The 24,911-nt window shown below is 42.9% G+C and overlaps 1 protein-coding gene across 10 annotated transcripts; it reads right to left on the bottom strand.

The window, feature by feature from the left end:
• Positions 1-202: 202 nt before the first annotated feature.
• On the bottom strand, positions 203-24,046 carry LOC131698620 (zona pellucida sperm-binding protein 3-like). 10 transcript variants are annotated; one of them, XR_009307666.1, is made up of 5 exons: positions 23,640-24,046; positions 2,417-2,494; positions 1,944-2,115; positions 1,132-1,298; positions 203-1,010 (listed from the first exon to the last, which is right to left on the bottom strand). XR_009307666.1 is itself a non-coding variant. In XM_058991203.1 (3 exons), exons 1-2 carry the CDS (start codon positions 24,021-24,023, stop codon positions 1,989-1,991), a joined length of 393 nt encoding a protein of 130 aa, XP_058847186.1. In that variant the 5' UTR covers positions 24,024-24,046; the 3' UTR covers positions 203-1,298; positions 1,944-1,988. The 10 variants fall into 10 exon arrangements, 3 of the variants coding, with proteins under 3 accessions (XP_058847186.1, XP_058847187.1, XP_058847184.1); XR_009307667.1 differs by having other exon boundaries at positions 203-941; XR_009307668.1 differs by having other exon boundaries at positions 203-922.
• Positions 24,047-24,911: the final 865 nt, after the last annotated feature.

Genomic DNA, 24,911 nt, shown 5'->3' with positions numbered 1-24,911 from the left:
AGGCATTATCTTATTTTCATTATGTAGTCCAACTACGCCAGTTCATTGCATAAACAACGAACAATTATCAAAAGTTTAGGTTCTTTGTATTTCAGGAAAGCAACAATTTGAACTTGAGAAGTCAGCAAAAAGAAAGAGGTCCACAAGTAATTATAAATATATTGTATTTATTAAAACAGTGAATAAAAGGTTAAAAGTAGGCTGTAAAATATCATCAATACATTTACAATAATAGTTCAAAATAAAAAACAAGTTAGAAACCAGTCCAAATCATGCAAAAGAATGCAAATCAGTCTCTGGGTCAATTGCTTACAGGCCCGAAATAGTGTGCAAAGAAAGTAGCTCATGAAGTTGCAGTTGAAGTGTAGAGGGGCGTGGCAGAAGCAGAACTCTACAAAATAAATAAACAAAACAAAAACTGAGGAGTGCAGTACATTCCGTTGTTACTTGTTTTATATTCAGTGGCTTTCAAACAAAGAATTTAAAAATAAAATAACTAAACTAAATAAAGCGAGTTAAGAAAGCAGCACTTAACTTTAAGGGGAAGTAATCTCAACACTCCCCATCTCTAGAGACTGTGGCAGTCCAGAATCTCAGTCGTTTGTATTGCCAATTAACCTCCGCCTTATCTGGTCTCGCTCAGTCAGCCTGCTGTTCTTGCTTCACTTCAGGGGTGGTGCTTGGTGTCCTGTCTTGTCTTTCATGCTGATTATGTGCTTTAATGTTCCCCTTCTGTCTCGTCCCTCACCTCAGGCCTGGCTACAGTCTATTTTAGTCTCGTTTTATGCATAAGCCAATTTCCCAATGCAGTTCTTCTCGGTTGTCCCTCTCCAAGTCTCTCTTCATTCTCAGTTTGTTTTCCCTTCTCTCTGTCGTTTCTCTCCCCTTGGCGTTTCTCTCCTGGAGCTTATAAAAGAAAAACCTGCCCCGATCAAAGGTATCTAAATAAAGTAACAGCTGCTTCAAATTAACATGAATCAAGTTTCCCTTTGGTCAGACATCACTTTATTCTGTTCAGGTGAGAGTTTAAAGACAAAGCAAAATTACAAAACAAGCAAATCACACATTAAAAGTGTATAGAAAATTCATGCAATAATAATAATGAAAATAATAAGTGCTCAGCAGTCACACCTGTGACACTTGCATAGAAGTTTTCATTTAATGATTCATCAGAACTTGGGGGCAGCAGTGTGGAGCAGTGGTTAGGGCTCTGGACTCTTGACCAGCAGGTTGTGGGTTCACTCCCAGGTGGGAAACACTGCTGCTGTACCCTTGAGCAAGGTACTTTACCTAGATTGCTCCAATAAAAAATAAAAAAAACCACTGTATAAATGGGTAATTGTATGTAAAGAAAATTATAATAATGTGATATATTGTAACAATTGTAAGTCACCCTGGATAAGAGCATCTGCTAAGAAATAAATAATAATAGTATAGCAGACTCCCACTATTAAACCTTTTAATTTCATTTAATTGAATCCATATTGATTCACTGTTGTTGCCATTACTTTCCAGTATTTCCCATTCAGAGTCATTTTCAATGTATATTGCCACCCCTCCCCCTCTTACCTGGTCTGTCATTCATAACTAACCTATATCCTTAGCGTGTAGTTTACACACGTCAATTACGTTTTTTTTTTGTTTTGTTTTTTTTTTCTGCCCAGGATCTGATACAGTATGAAATGATTGTTAAAGGAGTGCTTTGAACTATGTTCATAGTCCTATTATATATGTTCTTAGTCACCATTTATTGTGCACATCATGTGTGAAGGCGGGTTAGGTAGGGGCATTTCTAGTAGTAATGTGTGCAGACCCATATTACACATCTACTGAGTTATTGCACTTACTAACTGACTACAGCGTGTTACTTACATTCCTTAATTACATATGGAACACCAATTAATAAAATATACCTGGGAAGTGTAATAATTATCCTCAATTACCTCTTAACATGGAGTCCAGCTCCACCCTTCTAAGATGAATTAGTGTCAGTGGATCTGTGGCAAACAAATAAAAAAGAACCAGGTCTCTCCTGTAAAGTTCTCTCCTCTCTTGAAATCTCTTGAAAGGTCTCTCTTGAAAGGTCTCTCCTCTCTTGAAATCTCAAGCGACTGCCTGGAGGAGTCAAGGTAAAATAAATTAATAAATATGCTGTATGCAGTGTTTATTTTCAATTCTACACATTCTAAACAAAGACATGCATGTTATGAGTATGCAGGGTGTGCAGTTTGTTCTGTTTCAGAGGAGGGTCGGAAGTGAATTCTTACGCGCATGTAACCAGTGAGTGGGGAAGGGAGTCAGCTAAAGGGCAGGGGTAACAACTGCCACAGCAGATAGCCAGTTACAGACAGTGCTACAGTTCATAAAGAAGGGATGGCCTGAATATATAAAACAAATTCCCAGTGACGCTACCGACTTCTTTCCAGCAAGACGTCAACTGCCTGAAATCGATGGCTTCATAACAAAAGGAAACCGCATTGTCATTCCATCAGCCCTGAAACGAGAGCAGAGAGAGAAAGACAGGAGTTCTACTTCATGCAGTTTAGCTGCATAGCTGTTGTTATAAATAAAATGCAGTTAATTAAACAAGACATTGCCTTGCGTCAATTCATTCACCTGACAGGTGAGGCTAGGTGGCGGATGCATCACTGTCAAGTATTTCTTTCAAATAAATTGGCAGGTTGTTTTCAAGACTTTTGTGAGGTGGAGGAAAATAACAGAACAGGTGTGTTTGTCGTTTCTGTTATGCTGATTCCTGTTATGAGCTTGTCATTTACAGTACAGCCTACACAGATGAACCAAAAGAATACAAATGACTGAATGATTTCAACATTTTCATATAGGCATGGTGCTTTACATAGATCTTATTTGTGAACATATCCACAATTTTGAAATGTCAGTTTAAAACCATTAAAAATGTAAATCATAATAAATAATCTAAATAGTCTTGAGATGTCATTGAGGTTACAGCTGCTCATTTCTGTTCTGCTCCATTCATTATTATGGCTTCTCTGCCCTGACACTACACTCAACTGTACCCACTGGGTTTAGCCTAAGCCCTGTTTCCCAAAGTAACCCTTTTACACCCAAGGCTGACCCACATTTATAGTCCTCGCAGCATGCTAATCCATGATGGCATTGCTGCCTTACACCCAACCAAGAGCACGTCCCTGCCAGTCCTAATGGATCTGTCAAACCTGCATCCCCAGGACTGCCTGCTACAGTAATATCAGCTGGTGTTCTCTTATCCAGTCCTAATGGATCTGTCAAACCTGCATCCCCAGGACTGCCTGCTACAGTAATATCAGCTGGTGTTCTCTTATCCAGTCCTAATGGATCTGTCAAGCCTGCATCCCCGGGACTGCCTGCTACAGTAATATCAGCTGGTGTTCTCTTATCCAGTCCTAATGGATCTGTCAAACCTGCATCCCCGGGACTGCCTGCTACAGTAATATCAGCTGGTGTTATCTTTTCCAGTCCTAATGGATCTGTCAAACCTGCATCCCCGGGACTGCCTGCTACAGTAATATCAGCTGGTGTTCTCTTATCCAGTCCTAATGGATCTGTCAAACCTGCATCCCCGGGACTGCCTGCTACAGTAATATCAGCTGGTGTTATCTTATCCAGTCCTAATGGATCTGTCAAACCTGCATCCCCAGGACTGCCTGCTACAGTAATATCAGCTGGTGTTCTCTTATCCAGTCCTAATGGATCTGTCAAACCTGCATCCCCGGGACTGCCTGCTACAGTAATATCAGCTGGTGTTATCTTATCCAGTCCAAATGGATCTGTCAAGCCTGCATCCCCGGGACTGCCTGCTACAGTAATATCAGCTGGTGTTATCTTATCCAGTCCTAATGGATCTGTCAAACCTGCATCCCCGGGACTGCCTGCTACAGTAATATCAGCTGGTGTTCTCTTATCCAGTCCTAATGGATCTGTCAAACCTGCATCCCCGGGACTGCCTGTTACAGTAATATCAGCTGGTGTTATCTTATCCAGTCAGTGGCGCTCCCCTGTGCCTATAGCTACAAGACCCTATGCATAAAGATTATGTGTTAATTCATTACAATAGAAAATAATTATGGTTTAAGCTTGAAGCCACAAGAGTCAGGAAATTCCTTAAAACACAATTACAATAAATAAACTTCAATGGTGCCGCTTTAAGCCACAAAAGTTAGGAAATGCCATACCACCCATAACTGAGTAGCTCTTTTAGCAGAGCTACTGAGATGTGATGGGCAGAGCAGCATGCAATGATAAGGGGAGCAGTGAACATGGCAAAGCTAAGAACATTCATTACTGGACATCTTCAGTGGAATCCCATTGTGCACTTCCATCTTTACACGCTTCCATGCATATATAAAATGCTCTCTTACAATAGTGTAAGTGTTCGGTGGCTACTTCTAATCACGTTGAGTTTATTTCTTGTGGAGGCGAGCAGATACCAGAGGAAATACACTCAACATGATTAGAGGAAGCCACTGAACAATTCTAAACATACATTATTATGTGTGTAGCAGTGTATTGGGTTAGGGTGTTCTATCATAAGGGTTCATCCAAAATGATGAGAAATTACAGCAAGCGTACACAGCGTGCTCTTTATCTTACTCACCACAGTGAAAGTAGGCACTTTTGTTATACATTCGAAATTGTACACAAACACATAGTGTAACAAAGGCCTTCGGCCAAGGTTAGGTTTGCGCCCTTCAAATATGTGACCCAGACACAGAACTGTATTTTAGCGCTTTTTCTGTGCAATTTTATTATTCACAAAACAAAATAAACAACAAAAGAAAAAGCCTAACTCCTTCCAGGAGTGCTAAGCTAAACTTGTTTTCCCTAAACTAAAGGGTTGGGACGGCTAAACGTTTTCCCAAACAAAGCCTGCTCTTTTTATTTGAACCAGGATGTGCAAAGCCTTCACTGATTTTCTGCCACAGGTCTCTTTACACAGCAATCCTTTCTGTTCCCAGCTCCCTGGTAGTCCACCCCATATTGAGAAAAAGGCCTGCTTTTATGCCATGTGGCTGAGGCTTAATTGATTGCCAATTACCCAATTATGCCTCAGCCACATTCCAGTCAAGGACTCATTAAGACAACCATCACTCACACCCATGCACACACACACACACACACACACACACACTTTTCTCTCCATTCCCCCACCTTGCCACATATCCCCCCCCTTGTGCACAGCACACATGGCCATACCAAGGCCAACTCCCCACCTCCTTTAAAATACCACCATTTTCAACAGAGTCCCGTACCGTCCATTTGTGGTTGGTCCCTCTTGCAGTCCGATGCCTTCACCAAGGAATCCAGGACCGGCGACGGGGGACCCAAATGGGGTCAAGCGGGGAGACTGGAGTGCCAGCCTGCGCTTTGGTGCTTGTAGCTGTAGACCCAGGTGCAACACCTGGAACCTGCGCAGCGATGTCTGGTCTAGCAGGGGGAGTGAAGTAGGTGACAGGGGGAACACTCATAAAGTCTGGAGACAGCGTAGTGACATCTGGGGTATCAGGGAGAGCGAAGTGGGGGACAACTGTGGCTGCAGATCCAAGAACTTGGGTATTAGGGAAAATGCCACATTAGTTACAACAAATCCCAGGACGATGATGAGCAGGCAACCCCAGGAGGTGACGTGCAGGCATCCCCGGGCGGTGGAGGTGGGAGCAGTGGGTAGTCTCCCTCTATCTTTGGAGGCTGGTGTGGCTCTCCCTCTATCTTTGGAGACTGGTGCGGCTCTCCCTCGGTCACTGGAGACTGGTGCAACTCTCCCTCAATCACTGGAGACTGTTGTGGCTCTCTCTCGGTCACTGGAGACGGGTGCAACTCTCCCTCAGTCACTGGAGACTGTTGTGGCTCTCCCTCGGTCACTGGAGACTGCTGCTTCCTTTTCTTACGTTCTGGACGCTCGGGCTTACCCCTCTTGGGCTGTGGATGCTCGGGTTCCCCCCTTCTGGGCGCTGGACGCTCGGGCTCCCCCCTTCTGGGTGATAGACGCTATCATACTCTTACATACAAATCAATGCCATGTACATCCCAGAAACGCCTAGAAATGATGTTAATAGTGTATTGTGGTTACTGTCATTTTGAGCTGTTGTATTCAGTTATTAGACATGTTTGTTATGATTCTTCTCTACTTATGCACCTATAGAGAAAATTCAATGAAAAGCTTGTTATTTTAAACATGTTTCAAATATATTTAGAAAGTGAGTCACACATTACTAAATTACTAGCAGGGACTAGCTGAAACATTTGTTTACGTGATATATTCATTTATTTACTTGAAGTTTATTAGTTTTACTTTATAATTATGATTGAGTATTTTGAAGTTATGGATAAAGGTTAGTTGCTCTTAATTGTATTATTACTTGTACTGTGATTCTTGAAATGTATTTTTTGTTTACGACACTAAGTCGCCCTGGATAAGGGCATCTGCTAAGAAATATTATTATTATTATTATTATTATTATTTAAGTGTAAAAATGTACCATAGCCTACGTTTATTATTATTATTATTATTATTATTTAGTCACTTAGCCAGACGCTTTTATCCAAAGCGACTTACAGAGACTTGGGGGTGAACTATGCATCACAACTGCTGCCGCAGAGTCACTTACAATAGGACCTTGGTTTTACGTCTCATCCGAAGGACAATTTCTTGTTATTAAATATGGACGATTTGGAACTGTACTTGCTGTTTGGACATTCACTTCTTCACCTCCTGACAGACACATATAAGAAAGTTAGCATCATTTTATTTGTGGGACACATATATCCCTTGTACCTTAAGGGCTGGTTATGGTCATGCATGGTTACACGTACTATACACCCCACACAGAAAGCATACAAGTACAGTACAATGGGACACATTTACTTATTCACATTTATATAGCACCTGACTTCACATGGACCCCAAGGTGCTTTGCACAAAGTTAAAAACCAATCCATTGTAATAAGACAGTAAATACAACGTTTGGCAACAGAAAGAAAGCCAGTTCATACAAAAATATCAATAAAAACAACATAGTAGGAACATTAATAACATTTGAAAATGAAAGGACAACAAAAAGCAGTTATATTGTAGAATAAAAATCTATGAGAAGAAGGCTAGTTTGTAAACATGTGTCTTCAGTCTTGATTTAAAAGCAGTAAGAGCCCTTCCTTCTCTGACACAATAAAGTAGAGGGTTCACTAATGTTGGAGCTTTACAAGAAAAGTCCCTTCCTTCCTCCCATGCTATTTCTATTCACCCTCAGAATCTAAAGGGCTGGTTATTGTACCTTAAGGGTTGGTTATTGTAATGCATGGTTTACACATACTATACACCCCACACAGAAAATATACAAGTACAGTATAACGGGCTCTGCGTCAGTCTGGGTGCAGCAGTGATTCAAAAGCATTCATGTTATTGTTGTTATGCTGTCTACGTCATTTGTTGTCATTACTTGTTTGCCTTTAAATATAAAGACAACTGATAACTAATATCGACACTTAGTGCTGAAGTGCATCGCCCGCTCTATCGACAAGACTTTGGGATTGTACTGCCAAGCAAGAACAAAGGACCCGGGACACTTTACAAAACCCTTTCAAAAAGCAGGTCAGTAACACAATCATTTATTATTTAAATGCTTTAATGCTTAACTTATTGAAACACATTTTTTCAAAGTCTCCTTTTATTAACCCATTCAGTGCCATTGTAACATTTAAGTGGCATCTACCTGCTAGTTTTATCTTTTTAAATTATATTGTTATGATAACTTACCCTAATTGAGTTGACCACAAAAGTTAAGTCAATGTAATGTATCAAATTAGATACATAGTTTGTTCTGATTTAGTCAAAGAATATGTAATTTGGTACTTAATGGGTTAATGAAGCACAGTTGCTGGTATCTATGAAACCGTTTAGAATGTTTCTATTGTCTAACATCCCAGAACAGTTTCATTGTTCAAAAAATATATATTAAAACACACTTAACAGTATTTTATTGTCATAAATGTTCAAATAATGTATTTTTGGTGAAAGGATTCTAAAAAATTTAGAAAGAAAATGTCTGCCACACACGTAGACCAGCAAAGGATTTATTCCTACACAGATGAACAACCCTTTTACTTCATTATGAGGGATCAGTATTTTCTATTTTCTCATGTTTGAAATTGTGAATGAGCTGCTCACTGTGTAGATCATTACATTAAGAGCAATCACTGTGTAGATCATTACAATAAGAGTGATCACCGTGTAGATCATTACAATAAGAATAAGTTAGTTGGTTTAAACGGTTTGATGTTTGGGCGTGTTTTGGCGAATTTGGTGGCAGACATTTTGCTAGTAAAATTTATCGGAGCAACTTCTGCTTCGCAAACTTGAAGCGGGTGTGGTTGCTGATGAAGTATGATCAATCGGTTCACCGCTTCCCAAAAAGAACATTTTGAAAGGTTTTTAAAGAAATTCGCCAGGCAGCCATCTTTCTTTACGCACAAACACAATTTTTGCAAAGTCAATGTATTGACACAGGGATTATGCTTGGCAACTTTGGAGTTAATCAACTAAATCGTGTTCAACTGAAGCGGTTTTAAATTTAAGAACAAAACGTAGGTCTGGCGGCCATCTTGTTTTATGAAAGAACACCATTTTGCCATATTTGAATTCCATTGTCCCCAGGATGACACCTACCAAGTTAGGAGTTAGTTGGTTAAATGGTTTGCAAACAGAAGCAGGTTTGGTTGCTGATGACGTATGAGAAGTTTCAGATCAGTCGGTTCACCGGTTCCCAAGAAGATGATTTTGAAAGGTTTTTCATCTGAACTGTAATCTACACAGGATGATACCTGCCAGGTTTCATGTTGATTGGTTACACCGCGTGCAAACAGTAGCAGTTTAAAGTTTTGTAAGGAAAAACGACAAAAAAAAATCTTTACAATAACAATAGGCTTCCCAAGCCAGCTTGGAACCCTAATAACAATAGAGTTCCACAGCAACTTCATTGCTTGGACCCCTAATGATACAATTAATGATGGCTGTATGGCTGAAACTGATGTTTTGATTGATTGAATTGACCACTGTGCATTTTATTTAAAATGAATGATTGAAAGGGACATTCCTATTTAGATTAGGATGCAATAATATGTTAAGTATGGTATTTATTGTATAATATATACCAATGTCTTGGAAACTTTGGATTACAGGGTGTGCCCCCCTTTTCACCGTGAGAAGTGATGATATTTACTATTATATGTGTTTATCCGGTCATGGTAAACTCAAATCATATCATTGTCTCCTTTCTAGATTTCTGGTAAGCAGGTAAATCACAGCAACCAGAATGCAGCTGCGACAATTGAAAGTGCTTGTCATTCCAATAGGTAGGTTTAAATGGTTTCCAATTCCTTCACTGTTGTGTAAAAACCAGCCCTGAATTTCTATTGATTTCATATATATTGGCAGCTCAGCTTTACTGTGGTGCCACTGTTTTATCATACGCAAGAGAAATTGCACAGGAATTACATTTTTGGTCCTTTGTGAGGTGAGGCAATTTCTGAGCATTAAAAAATCAACTGTTTCTGGTATTTGTACGATGCTGCATTCAAAGTTTGTAATGTATATGTTAGGATCCCAAAATATGCCCCATCTAAATTGGGTCGACCCCACCGGGTTGGGTTAATTAAAATGCTTAGAACCCTGAAATCTTTTCTGGTTCAGTGTGGGGGTGTGGCAAAGTGGTTAACAGTGTGCAGGTGCAGGTGATCAATGAACAGACTGAATTATAATCCAGGTGCAAGGTTGTTTAATGAATTGATATATCCAGTGCATGATGGCAAAGCAAACAGTAAACAATAATGATGCTAAGTAATATAGCGGCATGTGTTACTTAAATTGTAATCCCCGGGTTTGTCCCGAATAGTCCCATTCGTTATACACCCACACGAAACATAAAACACAAACACAAGTCTGTTAGTGAGTGCACGTGGTGCAAACACAGTTCATTTGTGATACAAGTGCAGTGCTGTTTCGGGTTTGTGCTGGCCCTTGGCGACAGCTCCGGAACGTGTTAGCCGTCTAATAATAACAAGACACAATTAGAGACAAACAAACAAACACTCACAATACGTTTACACAAACCACAGGTCCTTCCAGGTTGTTCTCTAACCAAAGCGAAGGAACAGATCACGTCGCTTCGTCCCCTATTTATACCGTCACACATGACCCCTTGGTAAATGATTGCAGCCACTCCTCCAATCCGCGGCTGCCACACCATTTCCCTTCCGGGTCGATGAGTTAATGCACCGAAGCACCGCCCCCTTTCTGGATGACCGACTTCCTTTTAACCCTAGGAATGAAGTGTCAGGTCAAACAGTCCAGGGTACTCTGTTCCCGTTACTTAGCGCCTTCACAGGTTGGGAGGGAGATTTACCACCAAGAATCATTGTCTTTCTGTCACAGGTTGTCTTGTGAATCCACATTGCGATGCAGAAAATTCACTTAATCTGAACCCGATCTGAAAAAGATCATCTGAAAACACAACCTCACTCAAACAGTGAGCAGCAACATCACAGTGCACATCGCTCTTCCAATTAGATTTCTGGGTTCTAATTAACCCCAACACAATGTGGTCGACCCGGTCTAGATGGGGTCCTAATATATAGTGTAAATTTCTGCTTGGACAGGGTTAACGGACTGCTGTGTCCTTTGCATACAAGGTTATGATGAGGTTGTATAATGCACTAGAGAGACGGCACTTACAGAACTGGTCACCAGAGCACCAAGGGGCATTGTGGCCCTGGAGAGAGTCCAACCAGACTAATCCCAGGGCTAACATACTGCATTTATTTAGCCTGCAACAAAGAAGAATTAAGGGGGGCATGATTAAACCAGGACCAGGGGGCATAGTTGCAAATGAAGTGGAGATAGATGGTATGGCATGGGCTATCTAGTTGTTGAGGCAGAATCACATGGATCCTTTAAGACTCAACTTGACAAAGTTCTCAGATCAAACATCTGTTAGGAACCGGACAAGCTTACATGGGCTGAACAGCTTCCTGTCATTCCTGAATGTTTTTATGTTCTTATAATATCAAAAAGCTATACTTCAGCACTGGCAGCCTTTTGAAAACATATAAGCATATCTTTAGTGGTAGTGCTGAAAGTCGAAGCGACAGCAGCAACATTTGTAGAACATAAAAAAAAATTGACAGGGTAATACTGCATATACTTTAGTTAATTGCTAAAGTAAAGTAGTTCATCAGATGGTTGTTGCTACACTTATATAGCTTTTAAAAAGGACAGAAGTGCTTACCTATTTTTTTTAATTATTATTATGTATTTATTTCTACAGTATACAGTTGGTCTGCAGTTTACGGACAAGGTGTGGCCCCAATTACAGCAGCAACTGTGGCCCCAACCTACAGCAGCAACTGTGGCCCCAACTACAACAGCAAATGCAGCCCCAAACTACAGCAGAAACTGCAGCCCGTACTAAAGCAGCAACTATGGCCCCTAATACAGCAGCAGCTGTGGTCACTATTACAGCAGCAATTGCAGACCCTACTACAGCAGCAACTGCAGCCCCAACTACAGCAGCAACTGCTGCCCCTACTACAGCAAAAACTGTGGCCCCAACTACAGCATCAACTGCAGCCCCAACTTCAGCAGCAACTGCGGCCTCAACTACACCAAAAACTGTGGCCCAAACTACAGCAAAAACTGTGGCCCAAACTACAGCAAAAACTGTGGCCCAAACTACAGCAAAAACTGTGGCCCAAACTACAGCAGCCCCTGCGGCCCTAACTACAGCAAAAACTGTGGCCCCAACTACAACAAAAACTGTGGCACAAACTACAGCAAAAACTGTGGCCCCAACTACAGCAGCAACTGCAGACCCTCCTGCCCCAACTACAGCAAAAACTGTGGCCCCAACTACAGCAGCAACTGCAGCCCCTACTACAGCAAAAACTGTGGCCCCAACTACAGCAGCAACTGCAGCCCCAACTGCAGCAGCAACTGTGGCCCCAACTACAGCAAAAACTGTGGCCCCAACTACAGCAAAAACTGTGGCCCCAACTACAGCAAAAACTGTGGCCCCAACTACAGCATCAACCGCAGACCCTCCTGCCCCAACTACAGCAAAAACTGTGGCCCCAACTTCAGCAGCAACTGCGGCCCCAACTACACCAAAAACTGTGGCCCCAACTACAGCAGCAACTGCAGCCCCAACTGCAGCAGCAACTGTGTCCCCAACTACAGCAAAAACTGTGGCCCCAACTACAGCAGCAACTGCAGACCCTCCTGCCCCAACTACAGCAAAAACTGTGGCCCCAACTGCAGCAGCAACTCTGGCCCCAACTACAACAAAAACTGTGGCACAAACTACAGCAAAAACTGTGGCCCCAACTACAGCAGCAACTGCAGCCCCAACTGCCGCAGCAACTGTGTCCCCAACTACAGCAAAAACTGTGGCCCCAACTACAGCAAAAAATGTGGCCCAAACTACAATAGCAACTGCCGCCCCTACTGCAGCAGCAACTCTGGATCCAACTACAGCAAAAACTGTGGCCCCAACTACGGCAGCAACTGCAGCCCCTGCGGCCCCAACTGCAGCAAAAACTGTGGCCCAAACTACAGCATCAACTGCCGCCCCAACTGCAGCAGCATCTGCAGCCCCTACTACAGCAAAAACTGTGGCCCCAACTACAGCAAGAACTGTGGCCCCAACTACAGCAGCAACTGTAGCCCCTACTGCAGCAGCAACTCTGGCCCCAACTACAACAAAAACTGTGGCCCCAACTACAGCAAAAACGGTGGCCCCAACTACAGCAGCAACTGCAGCCCCTGCGGCCCCAACTACAGCAAAAACTGTGGCCCCAACAACAGCAGCAACGGCAGCCCCTACTGCAGCAGCAACTGCAGCCCCTACTACAGCAAAAACTGTGGCCCCAACTACAGCAGCAACCACGGCCCCAACTACAGCAGCAACTGTAGCCCCTACTGCAGCAGCAACTCTGGCCCCAACTACAACAAAAACTGTGGCCCCAACTACAGCAGCAACTGCAGCAGCAACGGCAGCCCCTACTGCAGCAGCAACTGCGGCATCAACTACAGCAGCAACTGCAGCCCCAACTACAGTAAAAACTGTGGCCCCAACTACAGCAAAAACTGTGGCCCCAACTACAGCAGCAACTGCAGCCCCTACTGCAGCAGCAACTCTGGCCCCAACTACAACAAAAACTGTGGCCCAAACTGCAGCAAAAACTGTGGCCCCAACTACAGTAAAAACTGTGGCCCCAACTACAACAAAAACTCTGGCCCCAACTACCACAAAAACTCTGGCCCCAACTACAGCAGAAACTGCAGCCCCTGCTGCCCCAACTACAGCAAAAAACTGTGTCCCCAACTACAGTAAAAACTGTGGCCCCAACTACGGCAGCAACTGCACCCCTTGCGGCCGCAACTACAGCAAAAACTGTGGCCCCAACTACAGCAAAAACTATGGCCCCAACTACAGCAGCAACTGCAGGCCATACGGCCCCAACTACAGCAAAACCTGCAGCCCCAACAGCAGCCCCTACTGCAGCCCCAACTGCAGCCCCTGCGGCCCCAACTACAACAAAAACTGTGGCCCCAACAACAGCAGCAACTGCAGCCCCTACTGCAGCAGCAACTGCGGCATCAACTAAAGCAGTAACTGCAGCCCCTACTACAGCAAAAACTGTGGCCCCAACTACAGCAGCAACTGTGGCCCAAACTACAGCAAAAACTGTGGCCCAAACTACAGCAGCAACTCTGGCCACAACTACAGCAGCAGCTGCAGCCCCTGCGGCCCCCAACTACAGCAGCAACTCCAGCCCCAACTAAAGCAGCAACTGCAGCCCCTACTACATCAAAAACTGTGGCCCCAACTACAGCAGCAACCACGGCCCCAACTACAGCAGCAACCACGGCCCCAACTACAGCAGCAACCACGGCCCCTACTGCAACAGCAATTACAGCCAATACTGCAACAGCAACCGTGGCCCCTGCTACAGCAGGAACTGGAAAGCCTCCAGCAACAGCAATCAATACAACCACCCACAGGCCCTTTCCTGGGTTCGCTGTTGCCATCATTGTCATGTGCGGTTTAGCCATCTTGGCTGTCCCACTAATTATGATTCTGGTAAGCTTCTATTGTTTTAAACAGTTAACTTGTGCATGAATGAAGATAATTCTTCACAAAACATTATAGTGCATTTGTTTATTTTAAGAAAATGAATAATATGTTAACAATGAAAATGTCTTTCTCGCTAGTTTATTACTGGTAATTGCTGGTATCAATATGAGACGTATATATTACTGGTTGATGATAGATTCAGACCTACACATTATATTCAAGAAAAGATAAGGTTGGTTTTGGAGTGCTTTAAAAGACATGAGACCAGCTTCAAATATTGGGTTTTCCTGGATAAAAATGTTAAATTATTAGAAAAAAAAGTTTTAGAGATGTTGAGTGTTGAACTACACAGGTAAAGTGTTTTCATTCTTAGCTCATTTGTCCCTTTTATAATTCTCAGGTCCTGAAGACAAAAATGTGTTCAAAGCTGGCACAGGCTTGCTCTCTGGAGTCTCCCCTCTATGAGGTAAGTTAACTAGTCAGTTTATTGTTCTAGACGCATGTCTTCTTACTGACATAACGGTCCTGCAAATCTGCAAATCAATTCTTGACCCGTGTGAATGTGAAAATAAAGGTTTCCCTGATCTACACAAGTTCTGCAGAAAAATAATACGTAGTGAACCTGCTGTACGTGAGCATAATGTCATCTATTCCTAGGTGTGCCTAGTTTACAGTTTCAAAAACACACAGATGTAAAATCTAAATATTTTTAAGCTACTTTGAATTTAACAAATTCATATATATTCATATATTAGCTTAAGGTGCTGTGCATGTGACTTTATTTTTAAGCTTGCATGCTGTAATACATGGCAGAACTGTCCTAGTTAAATGCTGAGCCAGGGCCTTAAGTTAGGAGTGCTCTTAGTTCTGAGGAGATACAACCTATTGTTAATAGATCAACAGTAAATAACACCATTTCAGACTGTGATGTCTAACAGATGCCCCTGTCCTTGTGTGGCTGTTAGATAATGATTCTTTAATCAAAAGCACTTTTAAAGTGATGTCGTTTTTTTTTTTTTTTTTCCCTTCAAGTACATTAACTTCATATTCCATTTCATTTTAACAGGAGCATCAATAAGATATGAATAAGCATGGCATCCAATGAAAAGAAGAATTAAGAAAACATGAATTCTATAAATGTTTATTGAATACATTTGATTTGGCAAGAACATTTTCACTATGCTCATGTAGTCCTTCCAGAAAGAACAGATTGCAGCCATGTATATAATGAAGCGATAGTACCGGATCATGAAGGCTCTACTGTCTGCTAGCTGACCCCGACTGGAGAAAAATATATTTACCTTGAACTTGTAATGATTCGTCAGGTTCCCTTCCGCTGAGAAGTTTTAGGAAAATAGTCCCAAAAATGTTCATAAAGGTTCACACATATAATTGAGAAACAAATATCTTATTAAACAAATCACTTTCTTTTTTTTTTTTTACTTATCAGAGCTGTTTATAGTCTATCTGAACAGTGTCAGATATCTGAATGAAGCAATATTACTGCACTGTCTGTGTCTCGGTTTGTTGTTGTTGAAGAAACATGCCGTCTGCGCTCCAGTCGAGCCGACAGGCTGCGATTGGCTGACTCGGCCGTTGCAGGTACGGGATTGGTTACTTTTGTGTGTGCAAAATATTGACTGAAGAAGTTCTGTGAGCCCAGCGACAATAATCCTGAAATTAGATGGAACAAAAAAAATAAAAAAACGACTCAATCGCCAGAGCAGTGCAACACCCATGTACAGTACCTGTGTCTGCACCACACATGTACAGTACCTGTGTCTGCACCACACACACAGACAGCACTGCAAACACCCATGAACAGTACCTGTGTTTGCTGATATGTAGCACATATGTTTGGTACAAACTCATGTTTAACTGTTTGATGTGTTTAACTTGTTTATTATATTGATTACTGTATTTGCACTGTTGTGCATATGATTAATATTGTTGAACACATTGTGCTTTATAGCTCAGTGTTACTGTATGAAAATAGTCTTGTTTCTATCTATGTCTATTCCATTTGCAAATCTTCTAACTTAATTAAAGCATACATTTTTGTATAAATACTATGTGGTCTGTCTTTAAAATGTGATTTTTAATCACCGGTAATTAAACCCTATCATAAATAGATAATTAAACAGTTAATGTGATTACGTTGCAAATAGAGCAGCAGTGTGGAGTAGTGGTTAGACTTTTGACCGGAGGGTCGCGGGTTCAATCCCAGGTGGGGGACACTGCTGCTGTACCCTTGAGCAAGGTGCTTTATAGATTGCTCCAGTAAAAACCCAACTGTATAAATGGGTAATTGTATTTAAAAAATAATTTGTAAAAAATAATGTAATTGTATGTAAAAATAATGTGATATCTTGTAACAATTGTAAGTAACCCTGGATAAGGGTTTCTGTTAAGAAATTAATAAAATAATGGCAGAAAACTGGACTTCCTCAAAGACCTAGACCAGACGACACAGCTGTGTGGCAACAGACTGTTTAAAAGAACCATTCCCAGGGCTTAAAAGAATGAGCTACAAAGAGAGGCTGAAAGAACTGAATCTGTTCAGACAAGAACAAAGAAGAATCAGGGGGACATGATTGAAGTTGATCTAGTTAACCCTGATCAATACTTTAAGCATCGTTAAGAAACCAGGAACAGATGACACTGTTGGAAATAAAGTGGAAATACTGCAGATTAAGTACAGATGGAAGGAGACACTTCTTCACACAGAGTGGTGAGGGGATGGACTGGGCTGCCTCGTCATGTTGTTGCTGAATCATTTGGATCCTTTAAAAGTTTTGAGGTCAATCAAGTACTAGGAACTGGACCAGCATAGATGGTCCGAACGGCCTCCTCGCACTCGTAAATTTTCTTATGTGATTACAAATTGAAATCCTAGTCTTTGAATAAAACTAAATTATTGTTTAAATTGACATCATTAACCCTATTTATTTTTTTTGAAAAACTAAAGGCTGTGGTACACAATGGCCATGTTTCCATGTAGTTTAGAAACTCCAAATTCTAACTCCATTGTCATGAGCATGTGTCATAGCACGCACATTCCTCACACTATAGAAAATGCACGGCCAAAACATGGTACAACTAAAGGGTTGGTAAATTGCCTCCTCATGTTAAAAAAAAACACACGTGCAAAGTTTAATTTGGAAGGAAACCTGTCTGAAAGCAGTATCGTATGTTCGAGACTTCAGCACTGAAGATCCCGTTTGCTACGTAACCTCACACAACTTTCTACTGTAACTAAAGGCCGTACAAAGATATTCGTTATGAACATCTGAGAGCTGCTGGAAGCAGGGCTGCCACATTCCTGACAGAAAAATAGCGACAGAAAAAGTGAAACCCTAGCCACGCCCTATTTCTGGACACACTTTCAGAATAGCTTTCCAAGCAGTGTTTTATATTATATATATATATATTATAGATAGAGTAACAAAGTAGGGGTGCCTTGCTACAATTCAGGACCTTGATTGTAAAAGAAACATTTACTGGACCACAGAGGTTATTTGAACAGGACAGGGCCTGTATATTTATTCATAAAGCCCAAACAAAACAAACAAAAGCCTAACTCCTCAAAGGAGTACTAACTAAACACACAGGAACACCTTGACTACAAGTGGGACAGCTAGGCCGTTTCCCCACCAAACAATAAACAAAAAACCACACAGGTTTAATACAGCACACTTTTACCTCACGACTGCAAGGAAGCAGAGCACTCCTTTCTGCCTCCTTCTCCTCAGCAGCCGAGAGCAGACTAACTGCTCTCCTTAAATACCCTGCACCTGGCTTTAATTCAATAGCTACCAGGTGCAGGGGATAATTAATAATAAAACAAATAAAATTAAACAAAGTAGTACAAACAATAAAACTAAACCAATGTGCATTTTCACATTTTTTTTTTTTTCTTCACGGAGGCCTTAACCCCCTCCCTGCTATCTCACTAATATAGGACTCAGCACGAGTGACCACGTCCTGAAGAGAGGCAGAATAGAACAGAGCCTCGAGTGAGATGAGACGAGCGCAGGAGCTGCGACAGGATAGAGTTTGGCCGGGGGTCCGCTCTGACTCACGTGGTGAGAACCCCCCTGAAGGTAAGGGAGGCGGATGCCTAGCCCCGAGGTAGGGGAAGTGAGACTCACTTGCCCCCCAAAGGATGGACCCCCGGCACTTCACGAAAACTCCCACACCGTGAGACAAACAAAAGACAGCACATGCCAACGCATAACATAAACAAAAAGACCAGAAGGACGAACAGAGGGAGATTAGTAATTGTTAGTAGGATGTAAATATGTGTATACCTGCCGCTCGGTGGAGAGGAAAAAAAACCCTTGAGGCCGATTAGGGGAAAACCTCTGGTGGCCCCGGCGGACAGGTAGCCCCCACTCCGGGCATGCTAGCGATTTTAAAATGGGCTCCAACTATGAGAGGAGAATGAATAAAAGAATCCACTGCAGAAGGAGGGCCAGCTCTCCACATTCATGATCTGGCTGTGATTGATGTTGGCCCTTGCAGCAGAGGGGGCTGTGCCTACAGAATGATTTGGGGGGTGGAGTGGGGGAGGCGTGCTCTGGAGGCGAGGTAGGTTGAGATTCAGTGACGAGTGATCCGAGGAGTGGGGTAGAGTAGAGGAGGAAGGCTTGATCTGGAGGGTGGAGAGGTGGGTTGAGAACCAGTGATGAGTGATGGTAGGAGCGAGAGGAATCAATTAACTGAGGGTCCTTGGGGTGGGGGGGGGTAGAGGAAGGAGGCTTGCTCTGGAGGGTGGAGAGGTGGGTTGAGAACCAGCGATGACAGATGATAGGAGCGAGAGGAATCAATGAGTTAAGGTTTCTTGCTGGGGAGATCCCTTTTCAACATCAAGGTAAGATAGGGAACTCTACTTGACAGCTGAATGAACTAACCATGCTGAAATTGATCCATCTTGGGAGGTACGGCCAAATGATGAAGTAAATTAGAAGCAGAAGAAACTTCGAGTTCTGAGGAGACTGAAGAAGGCTGAGATGCAGAGAGATACCTTGACGTTGAAAAAAATGGGCAGATAGGGGACTCTGCTTGACCGCTGAATGAAGTGACCACGCTGAAATTGATCTGTCGTGGAGGTACACAACAGAATGATGGAGTAAAATTAGAAATAGAAGTAACTGTGGATTCTGAGCTCCTGAGAAGACAGAAGAGGGCTCAGATGCAGATGATCTCCATAGGTAGATCCTTGTATGGGGCGAAGTGGCGTTTCCGAAGAGTAGAATGAGCAAACAGAGAATGTTCATTGATGTAGACAGGCGGGAAGGTGAGGCAGAAGGGAAGGCGCTTAAGAATCTCAGAGGGTCAGGCGAACTGCTGCTATGGAGAAAATGGGGGGGGGAGGAGGAGAAGAAGAAAGAGAGAGAGAATCCCTACCATGGATGATGAAAGCCAGGATCTGGTTTTGTTTGAAGGAATAGGATGAATCAGATTCTGGGCACAGAAGGCTGAAAACACTGATCAAGCTGTAGAATATGAAGCTCTCGAAGAAGGGTGAGGGCTGCAGACATGAAATGCGGAGCAGATTGAAGCAGGTTACTGAGAGTAGGATTCAGTCAAATAGCAGCTGATGAAGCTGGAGAGTCTGGGGGGGGGGGGGCAGCAGCAGACGGAACTTGGATACCGAAAGTAGAGGCCGAAGGGGAGCTGGAACCGAGGGTTGTGGTAGCGGCTGGAACTGAACGAACATTGTAAATTGACTGCTGGGGAAGCTCAGCACCCTTTGTGCTCCATTTTCTGGAAACAAGGGAAGAGAGATGTCGACCATCCTATGTGTTAGTTAATACAGGATCGATCAGCGGTCTGCTACTATCCTGTCTGCTTGAAATGGAAAAGGTGAACTCACATTCAGAGATTGGGTTTCACAACTCCAGTCATTCTCCTAGTAGTGGAACTCCTTAACTCATAATCAAGACAGATTTCCAGTCTCATACCACGTCTCTCACCATGCATTAATGCTGTAATATTTGAGAGGATGTGAGGACATCCGAATAGATTGCTGAGAAGGTCAAGCACCTCGTATTTCGATTAGATGGGGATTAGCATTAGCCTCGATTGTGGAATGCTGCCGTGATCTGCATATTGGAGGAAAGCGGAAGCGTTGGAAGCACTGGAGTAGTGCAGGTACAGATTTAAACTGTAAACTAAAGCAACTTTGCATGCTATAATAGCGAGTAGATCTGAAGAGGAAGCAGAGATCTGCTGCAGTGAGGAGCAATTAACAGAGAGGACGGGATCTGCTGAACGGTGCAGAGATCTGAAGAAGTAACGAAGCGCTGTCAATGATGAGCAGTGGTCTGCTGTAGAAAGATCTGCTGAAGCAGTGATCTGTAATGGTGAACGGTGGACTGCCATCGGTAGTGTGGTGGTCTGCTGTAGAGCACAGAGATCTGCTGAATGCGGTGGATATTGGTCTGAGTGAAAAGTGATTTAGATAAAGCCAGAGATGAAGAATGCATAGAGCCGAGGCCGCTGTAGAACCTGAGAGGATGAATAATGCGTTGCTCTGAGGCTATTGCAAAATTTATTGATTTGGTCAGTAGAGTGTATTGTCTAATCGCAGGGTAGGAGGACACTTGACTGAAATGATGATAGTTGTAGGACATGGTTTCCGTTTCTGACTGGAAGCTCACGTTGCTGAAATGGTAACTTGAAGGTTGAATAAAGTGCCTTGGAGAAATTTGTCGGTTTGAAGGAGAGAAGCCAGATGAGGAAGCACGAATCCGGGAACAGGAAGAGGTCACTGGGATGGAAGCCTGGTGCAGGGAAGCTGGAAGTTAATGTGACGGTAGATTTGGAGCATCTCAGAAAGCCGACAAGTGCGTGGCTTCATGACCATGTCCTCGAAGGGCAGTGGGGGGCAGGTAGAGTTGAAATTGAAGAATGTCAGTTGATATAGATAGACAAAGGATGAGGCAGGAGGGGAATTCCCGAGAATCCCTCACAGTGATAACTGCGAGAATAGATAGAAAAGCTGTAGTGTCCGAGCTTCGCAGCGATACCAAACTGGTTTAATACATATAGAGAGAGAACTTCTGGTATTATACTGCCATCCAGAGGTTATGATTGGAATTAAACCATTGACTTGAGTGAAGCAGGGTAGAATCTATTAAGTTATTACGATTAAATCCTTGTCTATGTAGAAGACCATTTGCTTTAGATTTGAATAATAAATATTCCAGACATGTTTTAGGACAGTTAGTCATGAATATAGATAAGTTAACGCAGTATTTAGATGTCATGGTTCGGCGCGTTGAATTAGTCTCCGCCAGTTGTGAAAGAGCAGCAACAGGAAGCCGGAAGATTGCAGTACCGAGGCACAGAGCACGCAGAGCCTAATGAAGCTGCCTGGTCACCATAGCAACTTACCACTCCCCGCAGTCACTCAATGAGGGCGTTGCCGTGGTAACCATGGTCTGTGAGGCGCCGGTGGAAAAGTTACAGTACAATAGTGTTAGAGCATATTGTGACCAGTCAAGTCACGAGCCACCACTGGTTGAAATGGAGCTTATAATGGGTTGGATATGTCTTTAAAAGGTTGAACGTAGCTGATGGAGGTCCAGGGCAGGATCTTCTGATGGAACGGTAATTGTGCTGGCTCTGTGGGAGCGGGGGAGGGGCGTCTGATTGCAGGCGAGGAGTAAAGATTCCGCAGACAAGGCCTCGTGGTGGAAATTAAATAGAGCTAAAGGAAGGCAATCGCAGACAACGGAAGTGTCGATGTCTTGTCGAAGGAGCTTGAAAGTTTAACGGAGGACCAGACTTTCTGATAAAGTTGCAGACAAGTGGAGTAATGAAGCTGCGCCCCGGACGGCTCTGATGCCGAGGTGGAGACCAGGTGGAACAGGAAAGAGTAACATTGGAGCTCATGAAGTTGACTGAAAAGAAAGGTCACCTGAGCAGGTAGGAAAATTATTGATAATATCTTGGCAGCGATGTGCAGAGAAATGACCTGCAGTGAACAAGACGACGAAGTTTAGATATTAGCGGTGAAGCACGAAACAGCGGCGTCTGAGCGTTTGCTACTAAAACGAAACACTAGACAGAAAAGGTGCAGGTGATCAGGTCTTAAATAGATGCTAATTAACAGGAGATTAGAAAATTAAAAGATTAGAGGCCCCCAGCTCCACGCCCCCTGAACCTCGCAAGTTAATATAAATATATATTATATATAAATATATATATATATATATATTATATATAAATATATATATATATATATATATATATATATATATTATATATATATAAATATAAATATATAAATATATATATATATATATATATATATATATATAGTTATCATATATTAATGCCGGGCCTGGCCACGGTGTTAACTGCAGGGTAGCAGGACCCACAAGCAATAGGAGGCTCTGGAGTTCAATGGGTGTGACAGCCCCCAGGAAGGCGTCCCGCCCCATCCGGTCACACGGTTCTGCCAGCACCTCCGGGTACGCATTGACAATCAGAGAAGTGACATCATTCCCCAATGCCCCCCCAACCCGCCTCTTCCGTTCATTCAGCTGCGTCACGTAAGCAATGGTGCAGCCTGTCCAGTAGCTTCATTTGTGCTGGGGCTTGCCGGGACGCAGCCCCACCCGGTACCTCTTCAGTTATGAAAGTTAAAAATCTCATAACATTTTTGCTCTCAAATGCATTTTCTTAAAATTCTCAACACAGTGCTTGCATCCGCACTAAAGAGACAGTCTGCTGCCAAGTTTGTACTTTTATACTTCACGATTTTAGCAGAGTGTCTAATGACACTGGCAGCACAACTAAGGACAAGTTAATGAGAAAATATTGTAGCTTACTTCAATATGAATATTAAGATCATTGCTGCAGTATTTAAGTGATAAGATTAAAACTGCTGAAAATACAGCAGCCGTCTGTGTCTACCAACACGCAAGCGCACCACTTGTGCGAGTGTGAAAATCACGTGAGAGTGAGGAGACATGCGGAGACGTACCAACACTTCATTTCTTTGACTTGCTGGGCCACAATGCTTTGCTGTACAGGTTGTAAAACCACCATCATTGGAAAGGGGAGGGATTGAATTTCACTGTCCGAGGACAGGTATTTAACTTTTAAAAGGGTGGAGAGAGTTTACAGCAGCACACAGAACAATTACATTGTGTTGTGCAGAGGAAATCTAAACCACTGCAACTTAATCTTGGGAAACTGTCAAGACAAAATTAGCCATGGTCTAATTTAGTTAGAAGTAAGCCACACATCCTATTGTTTCTATATTGCTGACCAGAATATTGAAATTCACTCTCTGACTGAGGTTTTCATGCAGGCAAGTCTATACAGACAGTGCTACAAATAACAGATCTTTTGGTGTTTTAATAAAATGTGCATACTACTGTAACTGAAGTGCAAGCAATAAAGAAAGCTGGGCTACCCACTTGGCAGTTTACTTTACTGGTTACCGCAATAACAAATGCGATCGACACGCAGGGTTACCTGGAAAGTGCAGCCGCAGTCCTGGAGCTGGATGCTGAACAAAACCGTGTTGGCGACGCTGTCGGAGGAGGTGGCCGAGCAGCCCGCGGACCCGACGCTCAAGTCGGCGCTGCTCACCAGGTAGCCGATCCCAAACAAGTCCCGGTTCACGGTCAAGACGATGGCGTCTTTCCTGCAGTCCAGGGTGACCGAATTCAACAGCGACAGGTCAGCTCTCTGCACGGAGAGAGGGGTGGGCTTCGCCTGAAATACCACTCTCGGCGCGGTAAACAGCACTGGGTTATAAACCGGCTGATCCGACCAGCTCCATCCGAAACCGCCGTGGAGCTGCACAAGTAAAATCAAAGCGAGCGAAAGCGCTGTCTGAACACTGCGCGACCCCATTGTCAACTCTTCCGTTCAGAATCAAACACTGCAGCTGCATACCGATAAGCGCGTAGCCAGCACCTTTATACTCCCCGGAATTAATTAACGTGTTAAACCTGGCTGGGTAATTAAACAATTATACACCGACACGCATTCACTACGGTTACATGAGATCAAGCCTTTAGAAAACGAATGTATGGCATATTCGGGTATTGAATCAGCAAATTGGTTTTCTGAAAACGACACTTTTCTGTGTTTACATGACTTGGAATAGATAATCCAATTACAATTGTGATAAATTCAGCTGGGCGCATGGATTTCATGTTTCCGAAACGTAGAGCATTTGCGCATAGGCAGTAGCGAGCGGGATGGCATTGGCGACAGACGGGGTTCGGTGTGCAGAAAGACTGAGGCATGAATGATCATGTATTTTAGATTTAGTGAAGATGCGAATTCGAGTGCTGTGTTCAGATTATTATCCTGTACATCTCTTGTTCTAAGCGCGTGCAAACTGCCCACTCCTTGCAACAGCGCATCCTGTTCTTTATACTGTGTATGCTCAGTGCAATACGGAGGCTACTGGTCATTTTCAATAGAATTGATTTGCTGTTCCAAAGATGCAATGAATGCGTGGACAACTGTACTTGTAATAATGAGTTTTTTGTTTGGATCAAATACTATTACTTTAGGCCTATTTAAAATGAATAATATAATTTTATTTGTAACTAAACAACTGTTACAAGGGCAGCAGTGTGGAGTAGTGGTTAGGGCTCTGGACTCTTGACCGGAGGGTCGTGGGTTCAATCTCAGGTGGGGGACACTGCTGCTGTACCCTTGAGCAAAGTACTTTACTTAGATTGTTCTAGTAAAAACCCAATTGTATAAATGGGTAATTGTATGTAAAAA

Source organism: Acipenser ruthenus, chromosome 18 (assembly GCF_902713425.1).
Source record: "Acipenser ruthenus chromosome 18, fAciRut3.2 maternal haplotype, whole genome shotgun sequence".
NCBI lineage: Eukaryota > Metazoa > Chordata > Actinopteri > Acipenseriformes > Acipenseridae > Acipenser > Acipenser ruthenus.
The sequence above is the reverse complement of the archived record's forward strand: the minus strand, read 5'-3'. Positions and strand labels throughout refer to the sequence as shown.

What these genes read in the sequence shown, in the direction of transcription:
- LOC131698620 (XM_058991201.1), bottom strand. Translation starts at nt 24,023, where the DNA reads ATGGGGTCGCGCAGTGTTCAGACAGCGCTTTCGCTCGCTTTGATTTTA. An exon ending in ACTGCGGCTGCACTTTCCAG is followed by an intron (nt 15,819 to 23,639) that starts GTAACCCTGCGT and finishes ATCTAATTTCAG; the next exon opens with GATTATTGTCGCTGGGCTCA.